General features: G+C 49.6%; 6 protein-coding genes across 6 annotated transcripts; 4 read left to right on the forward strand and 2 right to left on the reverse strand.

Moving 5' to 3' along the window:
* Window positions 1-2,264: 2,264 nt before the first annotated feature.
* Window positions 2,265-2,585, forward strand: ColSpa_12450 (uncharacterized protein; the record flags this gene model as incomplete). Its single annotated transcript, XM_049278662.1, has 1 exon — window positions 2,265-2,585. The coding sequence occupies one exon, from the start codon at window positions 2,265-2,267 to the stop codon at window positions 2,583-2,585; it is 321 nt and encodes a 106-aa protein (XP_049134619.1).
* A 1,399-nt stretch (window positions 2,586-3,984) lies between these two features.
* On the forward strand, window positions 3,985-4,251 carry ColSpa_12451 (uncharacterized protein; the record flags this gene model as incomplete). The annotated part of the gene is made up of 1 exon (XM_049278663.1): window positions 3,985-4,251. The coding sequence occupies one exon, from the start codon at window positions 3,985-3,987 to the stop codon at window positions 4,249-4,251; it is 267 nt and encodes an 88-aa protein (XP_049134620.1).
* A 1,696-nt stretch (window positions 4,252-5,947) lies between these two features.
* On the reverse strand, window positions 5,948-7,240 carry ColSpa_12452 (diatom spindle kinesin-1; the record flags this gene model as incomplete). Its single annotated transcript, XM_049278664.1, has 2 exons — window positions 5,948-6,592; window positions 6,641-7,240. 2 exons carry the CDS (start codon window positions 7,238-7,240, stop codon window positions 5,948-5,950), a joined length of 1,245 nt encoding a protein of 414 aa, XP_049134621.1.
* Window positions 7,241-7,332: 92 nt separating this feature from the next.
* Window positions 7,333-7,984, reverse strand: ColSpa_12453 (kinesin-like protein KLP2; the record flags this gene model as incomplete). Its single annotated transcript, XM_049278665.1, has 2 exons — window positions 7,333-7,641; window positions 7,709-7,984. The coding sequence occupies 2 exons, from the start codon at window positions 7,982-7,984 to the stop codon at window positions 7,333-7,335; spliced, it is 585 nt and encodes a 194-aa protein (XP_049134622.1).
* Window positions 7,985-10,549: 2,565 nt separating this feature from the next.
* Window positions 10,550-12,445, forward strand: ColSpa_12454 (protein FMP42; the record flags this gene model as incomplete). Its single annotated transcript, XM_049278666.1, has 3 exons — window positions 10,550-10,778; window positions 10,836-12,072; window positions 12,133-12,445. The coding sequence occupies 3 exons, from the start codon at window positions 10,550-10,552 to the stop codon at window positions 12,443-12,445; spliced, it is 1,779 nt and encodes a 592-aa protein (XP_049134623.1).
* Window positions 12,446-14,822: 2,377 nt separating this feature from the next.
* On the forward strand, window positions 14,823-15,182 carry ColSpa_12455 (uncharacterized protein; the record flags this gene model as incomplete). The annotated part of the gene is made up of 2 exons (XM_049278667.1): window positions 14,823-14,856; window positions 14,917-15,182. 2 exons carry the CDS (start codon window positions 14,823-14,825, stop codon window positions 15,180-15,182), a joined length of 300 nt encoding a protein of 99 aa, XP_049134624.1.
* Between the last annotated feature and the right edge of the window lie 1,592 nt (window positions 15,183-16,774).

Raw genomic sequence — 16,774 nt, forward strand, 5'->3', positions numbered from 1 at the left:
TCCATGCGTGAATCCCGTGGGCGGACGCGATTGGCCCATCTGTGGCGATGTACTTGCTCACACCGACAACTCGGAGAGCCACTATCCCGACTTGGGCCTAGACGAATAGTCGTGGCATAGAGAAGCTATCCGTCTTTCGATTCTTACTATCCCTGCTCTGATGGGCTTGTCTTGCGACAAGCCCAGGGGCAAAACCAATGATAAGCCCGCAAATTGCTCCAACTTCGAGCACGTCTGGTTGATCCAAGGGGTTGAAGCATGGTTCCGTCACGTCTTTGACACATGCGAGTGGCATACTCTAATCTCTGTTTTCCTGCGGAAGATTTTCAATACTCTTCGACGTACATGAGCAGTTTCCGAAAGTGTTGAATGGATTCTCTCTTCCTGAGAGAACCCGTTTGTACGATCGTACTCGGGTTAAAGTTAGGGTGAACCAAAGATATATTTTCCGTGATTATCTTCCTAACTACAAGACTTGGCTTTCGTACACGAGATATATGATCTCGTACGTCCCTGAGTCAGTTCGGCATGAATATACTTTTGATCCCCTCAATGGATAACCGAGAGCCGAATATCCAGTCTGTGCCCTCTGCCATGATGTGTGTCCCTGAGTCGTGCGTGTCGTACAACCAGCTGGTGCTGTTATTCCAACAGAAAGTCTATATGTATATATATATATTTACGATGATAGCTTCATTTAAGGTCATCACTCTTTAAATCCTAGGAATATGAGTAGCCCGACATTCACCCTCATCCATTACACATCAAGTGACTAAGCCTATTTATATCGCTGCCAGCCTGCCGTGCGCAGTAGGGTTGTAAGGTTGAAAGTAGCTTGTATTCTCCAAGTGCAATCTAACGCGAAGCTGCTTCTAAAGTCAGGGCCGCTGACATAGCCAGGCAAGGTCGCGTGAAAAGTAAGGTAGTCTACCTATCTGGGCAGAATCAACTTACACCAGGAGGATATCATGACAATTTAACAGGGGCTAAACCAAGGTGAGCAGTTGGGTGAGGCGACCGCACTTGAACAACAGAGTGCGCTGCCATTTGAGACGGCCTTGGCTTGAAGGTTATTCAGGACAGTGGAACTCCAGATCCACAGGCGTTACTGACAACCTTATTAAACGGAAATGGCTAGCTCTTAGCGGAGGTCGTGGAGAGGTGGCTTGTATTGAATCGTTATAAACAGCTAGCTGAACCGGAACGAAGCTCCTTGCCCTGTTGACAGAGGCTTGAACTCGATACATGGTCGCTGTCCGAGGCTTCATTGAGCGAATAAGCTTCGAAAAGTCTGCGTTAATAGTCGATCATTTTCTAATTTAATAAAGTCTCAGCAGTCTAGAATGACGGTGTGGACGGTTGAAGCGGCGGTCTTTCCTTCAGCTGGAGTGCACTGTGGCGGCTGAAGCGATCTGTGGCGTTGATGCATCCGGCAGTCATACAATGTGTCTTCAATTAGCGATCTTGCAATTACCGGAATTGGTAAGCCCCTTATTCTAGCGCCAAATCAGGACTGTTCCAGAATTGCATTGCATGTCTTATAATCCTCCTCAGATTCCCATTTCCTTGGCCTGCGGGACAGCTTTTTCTAAGGCCTGCTTGATATCTGCATTTTGACACTCGACGAAACTTCACCCCTTCCCTTCTGGACTACAATTGATCTTGGCTCATTGACAGAAACCTTTTCCACTGTGCCGCACATCGTTCCAGGGTGCAGTCCTCCACCGGACTTAACCGACGAGCCACGATGCATGAAGCCTCGATACTGGCAAGGCAAATGACACGACCAGGCGTAGATGATACCAGAGCACCGCTGCTTATTGGTATGGGCGCTGGTTTCCTAGCCTTCACCCTCGTATTTGTAGGGCTTCGAGTCTATGTACGAGCTGTTGTGATGAGGAAGTGGGGGCCGGACGATTTTCTCGTCGTGATTTCATATGTAAGTCTTTAGGCTGACTTTACTTCGTAACAGCCCTGACATGGGTTCAGATTCTGGCATTGTTTACGGGCATCGTGTTTTCCATTTGTGAGTTTATTTATTTGCCATAATATTGACGATAATGAACGTGATAGCTGAAATTTGAAACAAAGCTACGACAGTTGGCCTTGGGAAGCATCTTTGGGCACTTCCAGTAGACGATCAGCAGGCAGGTCGCAGAGTAAAAGTCAAACACCCGTCCAGATGTTCATGGCAAATACTGACTTTCGTAAAGTTGGTAGTTGCGGCAACCTTGAGCTATCAAATCACCTTTATCGTGGTCAAGATGGCTTTCCTCTTTCAATTCCGTCGCGTCTTTGTCCTCCCAAAGTTTGTTGTGTTTTGCGACATCATGATAGGCTTTATCAGCATATTCGGCATCGCCGTTGTTGTGTCATCTATTGTCTTGAACACTCCGAGATGGAGGGGAGAATCGAAGACACAACTGCAGTATGACCAGGGAATGTGGTGGCTTGCGACAGCCATTGTGCATTTGGTAACGGACATCATCATCTTCTTGATGCCGATACCTATGCTCAGCATGTTGAAGCTGAAACAAATGCAGAAGGTTGCGCTCTTCGTCAGTTTCGGGCTTGGATTTGTGTGAGTGAACATCGGCATTGGATGTTAAGATTGGGCGGCTAACACATGCGCCAGCACAACATGCATCTCCATCGTCAGAATGTCAACCCTTCCACATGTATTCACTAAGGACGTAACTTGGGACATTATTCCAGCACTGGTCTGGTCCGAAGTTGAATTGTGTTGCGCCGTCACCTGCGTGTGCATTCCGACCCTTCGGCCTCTCTTACGTATCAACAAGTGGACACGGACGCAGTATCCGTATGACCGTCGAGCATCAGGAGTAATAAGCGTTAAGGCTCGTTTCAACCGAAAGCCCTTCAATGGTGGGACCTTTGGGAACCACAGTCAGCAGAGCCTTCCGAGTCCAATGTTTATAGATGCCGAGCCTGGGATGGAGCCGAATCCAGAGCTGAAGATGCCATCAAGTGAGCTGTACAACGAGAGTGGTCTTAGGGTAATGGCGGATGTCAGTCCTGCATTGACGGCTGGTGAGTCGGACGATGGGTCTGAAGAGTTTGGGCCGGTGGACATGGAGGTCGTAACACCGTTGAGTCCGCCGCCGCAATGTTATGCCAGTCCAGATAGACACTTTTCTCGATCTCGACCGCTGTCGCAGTCAACTATTGAGGAATGAGTGAAGACATAATGAGTTTCATAATTCAATGTCTGTTTGACAAGTCAGTTTCTAGTCAGGCTTAGCAGGCACAGAGTCTATTGGTCTATTCGCATAGACGTAGAACCTCTTGATTTGTGCATATTCAACGTGATGAAGCATCCGGGCTATCATGCAACCTGGGCAGAGCGGTACAAGTAAGCTTCACGCAACTAAGCCTATGTCGCTATGTCGCTCAATGGTTCCTCCTCTGTAAGCATAAGTAGTAGAGTCAACCAGCAGCGCTTATATTATTGGAAATACCTTTCCCCTGGCAACATGCTCTGTGATGAAAGCTCGTGTTAATTATGTAATCTCAATATCCGGTACAACCGGATGATTGCCGGTACTAATTACCATGTAGGCTATCTGCAGACGGGGAGAAGAATCCGAGGTGGACCCTGAACCAATGAAGAATGCTACCGAGTCAAGGAACATGTGGCCTCGGCGCACTTGTGATTTTCGGGGTCTTAGAGCCGGGCGGGCCGCTAGTCTGGATGGAGACTTTCACGTGCCGTGCTAGCTCCTTCTTGGAAGGCGGTCGAGTAGTCAGACTACGCGGAAGTCTTAGATAAGCCGGCAAAATGGGAACGTCGCTCGCTCGCACGGCCGCCATCGCCGCCTGCCGAGAGGACACCGAATCGACCCTCTTCCGTCCCATTCCTTGTGCCTTTCCCACTCGCCGCCGCCGCCACCTCTCCCTTCTCGACACCTTTCGTCTACTATACAATTTTGGACACCCCGATACCCGTACAAGAAGCGACCCATAATGGCACACGGGAACGGCGAGCATGCTGCCGCCGCCTCCAACGGCTACCCCGCCAAACCCCACTCTTCCGAGCCGACCCCGCGGAGCTTCCACGATGTGTGCGACGAGCTGCGACATAGGGTCGACGCCTTCTTGGCCGAGGAGCAGAAGACAGAGGTGTTGCGCAATGTCCAGGCGCAGCTGCGCGTGTCAATGGGTGTAGTGGAAGAGGCCTTGGCGAGGTACAGGTGCGTCTGCGCCTATGTTAGCCCTACTTTTGAATGCTGATGGATCGCTGATGCGCCACAACAGCTTGGAGCAGATCTCGCTCTCGTATAATGGAGGAAAAGACTGTGCGTTCTCCCTATATCCTCCATGCCTATATACCAACACACCTTGTGGCTTGCGTGTGTTAGAGCTGTGTATTGTAGCTCGTGTCACCCGGCGAATCACCCTCATAACGTTATGATGTATAGAATGCTAATCGAGCCTTTATGATAGGTCTCGTACTACTGATTATGCTTCTCGCCTGCCTCGCTCGTCGATATCCCTCGCCATCCAATTCCTCCCAGACGAACGACTCGAACGGCACGACACCCTTCCCCAATGAGTTTCAAGCCGTGTACATCGTATCCAAACATCCTTTTGCTGAAGTAGACGACTTCGTTGAGACGACAAGCTCTCAGTACCACTTAGACGTAAAACGATACGCCATGTCAATGAAAGAAGGACTGGGCGCATACCTAGCAGACCGGCCGAGTGTAAAAGCCATCTTTGTAGGGACGAGGAGGACGGACCCTCACGGAGAGAAGCTAACACATTTCGATCCTACCGATTCCGGATGGCCCGACTTTATGCGAGTGCACCCAGTGATTGACTGGCACTATGGTATGTTTAATGGTGCTCCTGCTTTCATGGGAGATTCTTGAGCTTTTCGGTTCACTTATGTTCTGAACCTTTCGGAGATATGGAGTTTTCCAAGCTTTGTTTTGAACTGAGGCTAACGTTTTCCCTGCAGCTGAGATTTGGGCAGTAAGTCGCGAATGGGTGTACCCACCTCTTTGAACAACGGCTGCAAACAAGTACAAGGAGGTTTAGGTAAAGATCATGGCTAACAAGGCGTCAGTTTATTCGGCATTTGAACATCCCATATTGCCCTCTATATGATCAAGTAAGCCGAACCCAATATCCATTGAAGAACGATGACTGATATTTCACAAAGGGATACACGAGTTTAGGCGGAACGCAAGATACCCATCCCAACCCTCAGTTGAAGAAACAAGGAGATAACGGCGCTGGCTTCCGGCCAGCGTACGAGTTGATGGAAGACGATGAAGAGAGGCTAGGTCGGGATAGATAACGTCAATACACAGACATGTTGAATTTCGGTCTGATTCCAAGCACAAACGGGACCTATCACAGCGGAGCGTTTTGTATAGAGCATAGACATTGGTGTCATCATCATCATCATCATCATCATCTCACTCAACTCCCAGAGCTATCAATTCTGACATTAAACATAACGCTGGACTTTATCGTATTGACAAACCCAGTGGTGAACACATCTGACGCAGAATTCTAGCGTATCAGCCTCTGATGCGGCAAGCGAAGTCGTTGCAGTCCATTACCTCGCAAGGATTCGACAGTCTTCTCACTGCATCCTTGTGGGGGCGCAATTAACGTCATCGGTTTCTTAGCTGGTCTCCAATACTCCTACCGCTGCTTCAGGCATACAATGACAAAAGTGGTGGTCCTAATCTCGTAGTTGCTTTTAATCTCGACATGAAGATTTTAATTTTGTTCTCAATTCAATTTACTGTTGTCCACGCAATCGTTTGTTTCCAGAACAACATAATTATCACTGGCCATTCACTTATGCCATCAGGCTCTCGAGAGGTTGTGAGCTCAGCTGCTGGTCATGGGCCTTTTCTTTTTCTTTCATCCGCATCCCTTTCGAAGAGCCTTCTTTGAATTGAGATAAGCCTCAGACTGTCATGTAGTAGTACCTCGTTGCCGCATCATACTCTAAGAGCACTTCGGCCTCCATCTGGTCAACGTCAACAACAACGTGACGCCACATACTCAACTCATAAGAGTCAGCCATAAACCCAGGAAGAATCATCGCACAGAGGTACTTGTTGCCCCCGCCAGTGAATTTGCTTGCATCATTGACTAAGTCACGGCTGACATCTCGCACGTTTGGCCCCACGGCAGGTTGGGGACTCAAAACAACAGCCATGTTCAAGCCAGGAAGTCCAAGCGGGAACGTCGATGGCGGAGTCCAGCGTACGACCATACCGGGACGAATTCTGTCTTTGAAAGGCATTTTAGCAGTCTGTGGGTCAGGATCAGCGCTTGATGACAGCATTTCTTGATTCATAACCGTCTTTCTACCAACGCCCTCTTGAGTAGGTTCAGCTTCGGTCTTGATCTCATTCAATTTTGCACTGGACTTTTGCGAATCAACATGCAAGCGCCAGAACTTGGCTTGGAATGCACGAGCTTGATCCTCCGTAACCCCATGAATCTTCAGACACCGAGTGAGAAATTCTGGTGTGGGGAGACGGAGGAGCAGCGCACCGGTCTCGAACGGAGCAAGGATCTCGCCCGAGATTGCAGGGCTTCCGGACTATGAGCCGTTAGCCAGATCTTTACACGAGACGAAACTTATCCTTACGTTTGAGTTTATCCAACTCTTTAGTTGTTCGTTCGACCACGTAGAAGGAACATCGGGACTATAAACCTGAGTTTTTGCCTTAGGCAGAAGTACGCGCAGCATTTCGGCGTACTTCAGTGTGTTTTTACCGGCACCGGCGTCCAGAAGGCTAGGGTTTACGCATGCCACAACGACAGTTTTACAGCTACGCCGGCCAGCGGGATCGAACACATGCTTGAGGATCTTGGTGAGAGAGCTCTGGCGGAATGGGATATGCGTCGGCTTCTTGGGCTTCCCCGTCAATGACGCCGCATCAACCATTGCCCTGCCTCGGATGCAGTCTTTCAGCACTGATAAGCTTGTGTTGATCTCACGAGCCTCCTTCATGCGGTCATTTGTGTGGTTAGCAACATCCCGAGCAGCTTCGGACCCGGCCAAATCAACAAGATACAGCAGTCCATCATCGTCATTCGGCATAGATGGGTTTTCGATGCGGATCCGGCAAATGGCGTGTGATCGTGATGACGCGTCGTTCTTTATCGTAGATGCAGTGCGGCGAAAGCTTGCTGCTTTTTCAACGAGGTCGAGCAAAGTAGCTGCTTCAGTCACCTCGAACTCCATGGCCCAGCAAGCTGCGTGACACCAAAAGAATCTTCCAAGATGGAAATGGGCTTCCGGGAGTTCAGTAGATCTAAGAGAATATTCCACAACTGTCAGCTCAGGTTGCTTCTCGCCAGACCAAATTCGATAGGCTTACCAAAAGAGGAATTGCCCGCTAGCTCGATAATGCACGCATACACTTTGCGCTCACCCTCAAGATCTTTGCTCATAAGTGACTGGGCGACCAGCTTCTCGATGGCGCTGACAGTGAAGGTCTTGCCGGAGCCTGTTTGGCCGTAGGCGAACATTGTACTAACTCCGCCACCCCATGCCCAGGGGACCAGCGGCTGCACCAAGTCTTGATAAATCTGCTCGGAGGTGTCTTCCGGGCCGTAAGCTCGGTCGAGGCGGACTGATGTAGACTATACCAACTGTCAGCACCCCAAACCACCAAAGTGGCGAGATTGGAGTCGCAAGGTAGTAGCTTACAATCAGTGTTGGTGGCCCAAGCGGCTTGATGTGCTTGCGAATTTGGTGTATGTCGATGGCACCGTTTCCGCTCTTCCGGGGAAATACGCTCCGGATGAGACCAGCAGCCACTTCATCCTCCAAAACCGGTCGCAGTCGGGCTGCAACGACCATATCTGGGTTGGATGTGCTGTTCGGGTCATCGGGACGAGTAAGGTCCTGTTTCATCGCCTTGGCGATAAAAGCTTCGACGGAGGCCTGGTACCAGGGAGTGTGTTTGATGTGATACTCGTCCATGGTGGTCGAGGAACTCCAATGCTAGTAGGAGCAGGCCGGATTGATGCTCACAAATTGAATCTCTCTTTCCCAAGACTTGGTCTCTTATACCTTACTGGAGTGCTGGTTTCCACCTAAAGGAGATTATAAAGAGCGTCTCAGCCCAGTTTGTGTTGTTGACAGTAGTGTGACATCCCTGCAAATTCCAGCCAGTCGGCGCCGAAGCCACAACTGACAAAACTCGGTGCCTAAGATCGGTCAGCCGGGCGACCAGGCAGCACTTTTATTCCGTGACAAAACCAAGGATTAAATTTGGCGCGCAGGTAAGCTCTCTGTGAACCAGACCAGAGACGGTGTTTGTCCCAGAAATTGATAGATTAATAGGTGCCTGGAAGTAAGATGCATATGGCAATAGGACCCTGGCCGTATCCCCACTGCGACATGGATCACCCGGACACGCACCACATGCACCTGTTGGAACCTGTTGGAGGATGAAGATTCCTATGCCGCATAAATGTCGATAGTCCACTTCTTACTGTCAGGGTTCCACGGCAACGGGAGATTAAGCCTTTGATACGATCCAAGGCCAGTCGTTATAGCAGCGAGCGGGGACTGCAGCCGCCTCTGTTTCCAGGTCAGAACACTGGTGATATGTGTGACAGATGCTTTTGTATTGTAGATACTTACTCTTGAAAGTAGTGTGCTTGGGTAAGTGAAAAGTAGAGCTAGCCCACACGATAGAGGACTCGGCAGAAATGCAGTGCGAGGTGCGAATCTCGTGGAAAGCGGCGACTCGATCTCCTTTGCGGAAGCTTAATTAGCACATTTTCGCCAACCGCTTCAACATAGTCTGCAATGTCCCGTCCAGGTTCAAAAGGCCGAGTTGCGGAGCCCAGGCTTTGTGTACCTTCCAGTCCTTAGGATTCGTGCCTGAGATGATAGTCTTGATCAAAATTTGGCCTGGACCGAGGACTGGTATAAAGACATCGTGGATGTCGACATGGAGAGTTTTGTCATTGATGTCTTCGTTCGTTGTGTGATCCGTGCTAGGAATGAGGAGTGCAGGGGAGAGGTAAAAAAGAACTTTGATTCTCTGATAATGCTGAGAGAACGATTGATCTTGAACTTGTGCGAGCTGAACATGTCATATTTATAGAATTCAATCGTAGTCCCTCAAACAAAAACGCACAATATTATGCCGTCATGATCTTTTCTGATCCGGCAAGATTAAAGTTATAGACTACAAATAGAACAGCCTTCGGGCAGTTTTTAAGCTGCTCTGCAGTCAGAGGAGTGCAGTAGTTGCGTAACTTTTTAGTCTCGGTGGAAAGCCCAGTATGCCAAAGACGACCACATTCAGAATTAAGGTGTGGAAAGCCGAGACCGTTTTCAAATTGACCAAAATGTCTCCAAGTTGCAAGATCAGAGGTATGGATGGAGCTGAGGTGGGTTAGATGCGAGTGTTGGGGCTGACCCACCTAGAAATTGGAGAATTGGAGACATGGGGTCGTTGTACCTACGTAAGCGGTCTTTTGGCATTATGACTTCTAAATAGAAGAGAAAAGATTGGATTTCTGACTTTAGTCCGAATATCATATCGTGAATCTCTCATATTTCTTTGCTTGAGTTTTCGTTTCAGTGGAACCATCCTTGTGCCCTCTATACGCTGGTGAGTATGGGTACGTGACCCGATCCGAAGCCGCGGCTTCATCGTCTGTGGATAAGATGCCTATCACAAGGGAATCTCGCAAGCTTACTTTTACCTCGAGTCATCACAAGCGGCAATGATGTGATAATAAACCATCTAATTTTCTTATTACATAATGTGGCGTAAATCGATGCGCAAGCTTGTTTGGCATCCCTGGAAAAGAAATCCATGCATGTTCACCAACGTTGCTAAGGTCACCGTCGAGTCCAGCCAGTCGACTCGCAAATCCTGCGGAGCATATGTTTTTGCTACTGAAAAATGGCGGGCGACTACCTCCTGGTCGCTTCAGCATCTTTACCTGCAACTGTATTATTCGTCCTTCTCGGCTCAACCAAAGACATCTTACTGAAACTCTGCAGCAATGTCGGCATATCATGCTATTGACAATCTTGAGCTGAATGTGACGTTCGATCGAGACCTTCCAGTTCCCGTCCTTAAAAACGAGCATGCCACCAATAAGTCAAAGAACGGCCCGACTCCCCACTCACGGACCGGGCCGGTATCGTGGCAACGGGATGGATTCCCCGAGCGGCCCCACTCGGACTGTCGGACATTGGTCCGAGCACTCGGAGAGTTTGGAAATTGCTGGAAACCTCGAAATCTCCCCACCCCTCCCTAGACTTACCTTCGCTGTTACGTCACATATACGGCATGTTGCAGCGGTATGCGTGTGCTACGGCAGGCCGCTGTCTCCAGATTATGATCTGATAGAAGCGCGAGGATGCTCTTCGATTCTGATGCATGTACATATCCATCCTATAGAGCCTCATCATTTTCTCCCTCCAACCACCTTGGTGTCTCCCCGTTGTTGGATCATATTTTCAGGTCGCGATTCTCCCCTTCGCATAATACGTCAGTTTTTGGTTTACCTCTGTCAAATGTCGCTCGCTCAGCATGTCACTCAGGCCGAAGGCTTTGATTATGAGCGCCCTGCAAAGCAGGTCGGACACGACAATAGTGAGGCCGTCTGTGGCACACTTCAGCCGGGAGCGATAGACATAAACAACGACGATCCACAATGGCGGCGTTTGAGTTTCGCCCCCCTAAAGACAGACCACGTAGAGAAGCCAATCGCAGCGTACAAGGTCTCGAACGCGAAGCGATGGGGTATGTGATCAGCTGTAATTGAAGAATGTTATTCATGGTATAGCTAATATCTCACAGTGCAGGTAGCAACCGGAATTGTGACTTGTTGGCTCGCTTCGGGCATTGTTTTCGGTTTCGCCGCTCTCAAGCCTGTTCTAATCTCTGAAGGAGTATACAGCGAGCTATGCGATGCCAATGACCCGAATTCACTTGAAGATGGCGAGTACATCCCATGCGTCGAGCAGGACCTACGTCTGAACCTATTCTTCATCGTTGCATCCGTTACGACGAACGTTTCTTCTCTGTTGGCTGGTTCCGTTCTTGATCGCTACGGCAGGCGGGTTTGTTGGATCGTGTCATCCATCTGCCTCGCCATCGGCTGCGTCTTGATGGCTGCTTCGCACAACTTCACCAGCTTTGATGGATACTTCCTCGGCAACATTTTTCTTGCCCTGGGTGGTACCTTTGTATTCGTGTCCAGCTTCCAGCTCGCCAACGCATTCCCCAAGTACAGCGGGCTTATCATCGCACTGGTTACGGGTGCGTTTGATGCGTCTGCCGCTGTATTCCTCCTCTATCGCATGGTCTACGAAGCGACAGACGGAAACCTTTCACTTGAAAAGTTCTTTTACGCATACATTTCCATTCCTGCTCTAATCCTTATCGCTGAGCTTACGTACATGCCGGTTCGTTCTTATCACACTACCCCTCAGCTAGAGCAAAAGATCGAACGAGCTCAAGACGAGACGCGCGATTGTCACGAATCGGACGAGGAAATCGAGGACGCCAGAGAGCTTCGGAGGATTCGAAACGCTCGAGCAGATCGCCGGTTGGCCAAATTAGACCAGATTGAGGAGGTTGCTGGCGATGCTGGGCAACGTGAAGAGCGCGTCAAGGTCAATGAAGAGCGTCAGGAAGCGAGCGGTGTGTGGGGCGTTTTGCATGGTGTTCCGGCTCATAAGCAAATGCAGAGCCCATGGTTCATTCTCATTCTGCTTCTCACCATTGTGCAGATGCTGAGAATGAACTACTTTATTGCCACAATTCGGGCCCAGTACCGGTTTATGTTGGGCTCTGAGGCCGATGCCGATGCTATCAACCGCTTCTTCGATGTTGCTCTACCAATCGGTGGTTTAGTATCTACTCCATTTATTGGCATCCTACTTAACAACCTCAGCGTGCCCATAACGTTCGGGGTCTTGACCGTCCTGATTGTTGCTATTGGGGCTCTCAATTGTCTCCCCTTTGGCTGGGCAGGATACACCACGGTCGTCCTCTTCGTCATATTCAGACCTCTCTACTATTCGGCTATATCGTAAGTCATGCATTTATCACTTACTTTATGGTTGTGCTAATTATTATTAACCAATTCCAGTGATTACGCAACGAAAGTCTTCAGTTTCGAAACCTTTGGGCGCATTTACGGCACCATAGTCTGTGTGTCCGGCCTAATTAACTTTTCTCAATCCGGTCTTGATGCACTTACACATGGTCCTCTACATGGCGACCCAACACCAGTCAATATCACGCTCGGAGGTGCGGGCGCCATTATTGGAGTCGCTCTTACCGTGTTTGTTGCCATCAAGGGCCGCACGTTTGTCAAGAAGGAGAAGCCCGCATTGGACGCCACCGAAGAACGGCAAAGACTCTTGTCGTCCGTAGGGCAGGATTATGGTAGTCGAGAGTGAGATTGATTAACCCTCAGCTGTGGGCCTAATTAAGGGATTATCAACCAAGAGCGCTTTCCCTCTAATGGTTGTTAGACAGCATAGAACTTAGAAATCATCACGTCCCTAAAAGAAAAAGTCCCGTCGCCCCCTGCAAGTCCCCCCCCCCCCCCCGTCATACTAGATCCAGTCGGCTGTAGTGATCATAGACCATCAACAGGGCCATCACTTAGAGAGTTTTTGTCTATGTTAAGGACTGCACTAATAAACCTTCCTTATTTCCGATCAGCTGCCGACGTTCGGGCACGATGAGAACAACGTTCCTCGAAGGGTAGGATGGAACGTTGGTGATGAACCTATAATAACGGTCTAAAATAGGCATTTCCCAAAGGTAATGACGATATCGGGACAATTCATAGCGAAAGATAAGCTGGCAAGAGACCAGAATCTCGTGCGGCAGTCACTCGGATATGAAGGCATGCTCGCCTGGTACATGAAAGAGAATAGACGGAGCTCCAATTGCGGCAACGACTGGCACGTCTGGAAAAGGGAAGAGTCAGATCGCCGGCCAAAACTCTCCGCGTTTTGCTTCTTGAGCCTTCAGAGTCTGGTATTCAACGTACCACCAGTCTGGTTTGGAAACGAGCTTGATCTACGTCTACCAGTAAGATGTGACGAGTGGCAAGTCGACGACTCGTCAATATGGATACAGGTTCGAGCGAAGGGTTCAGCGCCGGTTCGCTTCTAAGAGGCTATTGTTGCTCTGTTTCGACCGCACTCAGAAGACGGTCCCATCATTTCGCCGTTCGGGAATTTTGTCCTTCTACACGCACTTCTGCAACGTCTCATGGCTATGAAGCAACTTTGCCTCGACCCTCAGACTCAAAGTTTTTAGGTGAAGAAAGTGCAAATTCGAACTGTCGCTGCATCGATGGCGCAAACAATAGTGCAATGCCCCAGAGTCCGTCTTGTACGTTACCGTCTTGTAAAACACACACCACTCGTTAGAAACACGAAAGAATCCCTCTCCTGGACAGCCACATCTCTTATTTGGCTGGCTCATGTTCGCTTATACTTTGCCCGTAGGGCGCAGCAGCAGATCTGCTTCGGCAGCCCGGGAGGTGAAGCCTGGGATGCGAAGCCACCAAAGCGCGGGCCTCGGCTTGCCTACGCCTTGTTACATTCAGTTCATGCGCTGAATATCCCCGTGCAACTCGGCATTGACTACTTGCGAGCTGTCAGGCCTTCTTCTGGAGTTTGCAATACAATTTTTGTTCATTTGACGCAGCTATTTTCTTCAGTAAATGGCTTTTTTTGCTCGTCGCAGACCAGGGGTCGGTGGAGCCAGACAGTAGGTCGCACCGTACCACGAGACTCAGACAAGATTATGACTAACCGTATTTCTCAGCAAATGAGCGTAAATTGCACGGTGGATAGAATGCATGGTCGACGAGAAGCTGGTTTCACGGGATGAGATCGAGGTTCACGACTTGACACTTCGCATCCTTTGGAAACTCTTGGGAACCTGATCATCAGGTTGTTCACCAAAACATTTGAACATTGCAGCGGTGGTTGGCCAATAATGAGGAAAATCGGCAGAAGCCTGCATGAGTACTCGACGATGTTGGATGAACACGGCGGGCTGGCGAGTGTCAGCAAAGGCAAAGGCAGTGCGACGGGTTCGGCTCCAATTCTACAGGACAATGAAACCGGACCTCAAACAGTCCACATCGCATTATGAGCCGAGCTAAAAGTCGTCTATTCAACTTGAACAAACTCCCTCATCCACACAGGAAACTGCAACATAATGTTGTTGTTCAGGAGTCAAATCATTCAGAACTTGAACCCATTTAGATCTCGGAGGGTAGATCGTCAATTTTGTATCAAAGTCGAGCTGTAGCGGCCCTGTGCGCATTACTAGGTGATATGCCAAACATGGTTCAGACGACGATCAAACTGAACGCCTACCGATCTAGCCGTTCGGATGACACACGCCATGATGCGAACCCGATGGGTCCCGGAGACTATGCGGATTGACTCCCACAATGATTCGACGGTAGTCACGAGGGTTTTGACAGGCGAGTTTCAGTCCTTCAAGCGACTTCAGGTTCTTCGGCGCACATGTCGCGGTTCAGTGTCACGGCGCCGAAGCTGAAAACCAAACCGGGGAACAGGGTATGACTATCCACAACTGCGAAACTGTGACAGACATGCGCGCTCTGTCGAAATGTATATGTATCCAAGACGTTATCATCTCAAGATTCTCCTATCCTCCAGTCTCTCAACCTACACAACCATCAACCAATTTTCAGTGCAATTACATTCGCTTCAACGACCTGGCGTCGCAACTCAGTTTATACAACCATCTATAATTATACTCACTTTTACACTCGCAAAAATGGTCCGCATCTCTCTTCTCGCCACTGTCGCTTGTAAGTTTATACCTCTTAAATCTTGACCCGTCCGTAATACGATCTGACTCCAACCCGTAGTTGCGGCCACCGCTTTCGCAATCACGCCCAACAACGCCGGCGCCAGAAACGTCGGTAAGGGCGACGGCTCTCAGTTCATCACTGGAGGCTGCGTTGACAACGCTGACTGCTCGTCTGCTTGCTGCGCGGATGCGAGTGGCGTTGGTGTGTGCTCGGCCGAGGCGGCCCAGTTCCAGAACGGAAAGAACGGCTGCAACTTTGTCGACCCTAACAAGGCGGCAACCATCGCTGCGGCAGCGGCTCAGGTCAAGAAGCAGGGTTTCTAGGCTGAAATGCAGGAACCTTGATAGGACGAGGGCTGGATTTGCAGAAAAGTAGTTGGACTACGGGTTAATACATCTGGAAAGAAGTAGTATCCCAGCCAATGGCTAGGCCGCGGTCTAGATAAACTGAACTCGAAACTTCAAAGCCCATATGCCGTCAATTATATCTTAAACCTGGCAAAAATGTTCCTACCTAGTCTTGGCGCTGTGACGTTGGATATCGGTTGTTTTTTTGCCCCCATTACTGCGCTCACAAAGGAACCAATGATGCTCCCTAGTCACCAACATTGACGTGGTTACCATACCGATCGTAATCAAGATGGGTTTATGAACATCTAGGTGGCACCATTAAAATTGCTATTTATTGTGCAATGCATTCTGTCTCGAAGTAATCGTGCTGCTGTCAAATGTAATGAAGGCCAACTGCGCACACGGAAGACGGCTTGGCACCAGTTGCTTTTTTCTCTAAATCTATGGGAGTGTGCTAGACGATACTTGAGAACTCAAATGTAAGCTGATTAGGAAGTTGTGAGAATCATGCACTGGTTAAGCGAGTTGCAATGCCAAGTCAAAGTTGGCCTGCTGGATTGGGCGCTTCGCCAAGCAACATAGTCCAGCAGAGGGCACGGAGCTTCCTAAATAGAAACGGGGTCTTTGGTATGGCGGTGGGTTATGCTTACTTATATCTTAATGGCGTGACTACTGTTTTCCATGGCGAGCATAAGTAAACGAAGCCACATCAAGTACAACCCCTCGCATTGCCGTTTGACGGCTGAATGCTCAACAACCGAGTCTAGACTGGATATGGCAGCTGATATCAAGGTGCTGGCTTGGCGGGCCCAGATAAGCTTAAAGTCAATGATCCTCCTGCCCCATGCTTCCCTTCGCTCCGATGAAATGCCACCATTCATATAAGCCAATCTAACTATTATGTTTCGCTTCCCTGATCATTGCAACCTGGGGGTCGATCAAGATGCCTTTTTCGGCAGCCGGGCGCAGTGGAAGCTCTTGCAGAACTTGCGGCCCAGCCCGGACTTGCAGATGATCCCCCGCAAGTGAGGCTCACACCTGACAAGTCAGATTCTTCTTTCCTTCCGTCTGGTGTCTGTTCGTATTGTTTACTCGCCTTTGCCACATTCACTGAATCCTTGGAAGGGAAAGAGCGGAGCGGTAACAAGACGTCGGTTTATAAAAACCAACCCTCCGCTCCACCTTGTTTACAGCTTCTTTCTTTCTTTCTTTCTTTCTTTCTTTCTTCCTTCCTTCCTCCTCACTCGCGAGCTTTTCTCTCAAGCCGTCTGTCAACGCCACCTTCATTCAATACTACCAAGGTACCCAACAGACATCATGCGCTTCAGCACCACCCTCGCTGTCGTCGCGGCTTCCTGCGGCCTCGCTGCTGCCGCGCCCGCTACTGGCGATGTGCACCTCAACCCCGGCCTGCGGCTCGTCAAGACCTCCGAAGATGATGCCGGCGCCTGGGTCACCGAGGATGAGAAATTCGAGAAGTACACTTCCAAGGGCATCGGTTTCATTGACATCACCGACATTTCTGTAAGTTTGCTTGGCACTACCCCCAACATCGTTCTTGGCGA

Source organism: Colletotrichum spaethianum (assembly GCF_022836535.1).
Source record: "Colletotrichum spaethianum MAFF 239500 DNA, contig64, whole genome shotgun sequence".
Classification (NCBI taxonomy): domain Eukaryota; kingdom Fungi; phylum Ascomycota; class Sordariomycetes; order Glomerellales; family Glomerellaceae; genus Colletotrichum; species Colletotrichum spaethianum.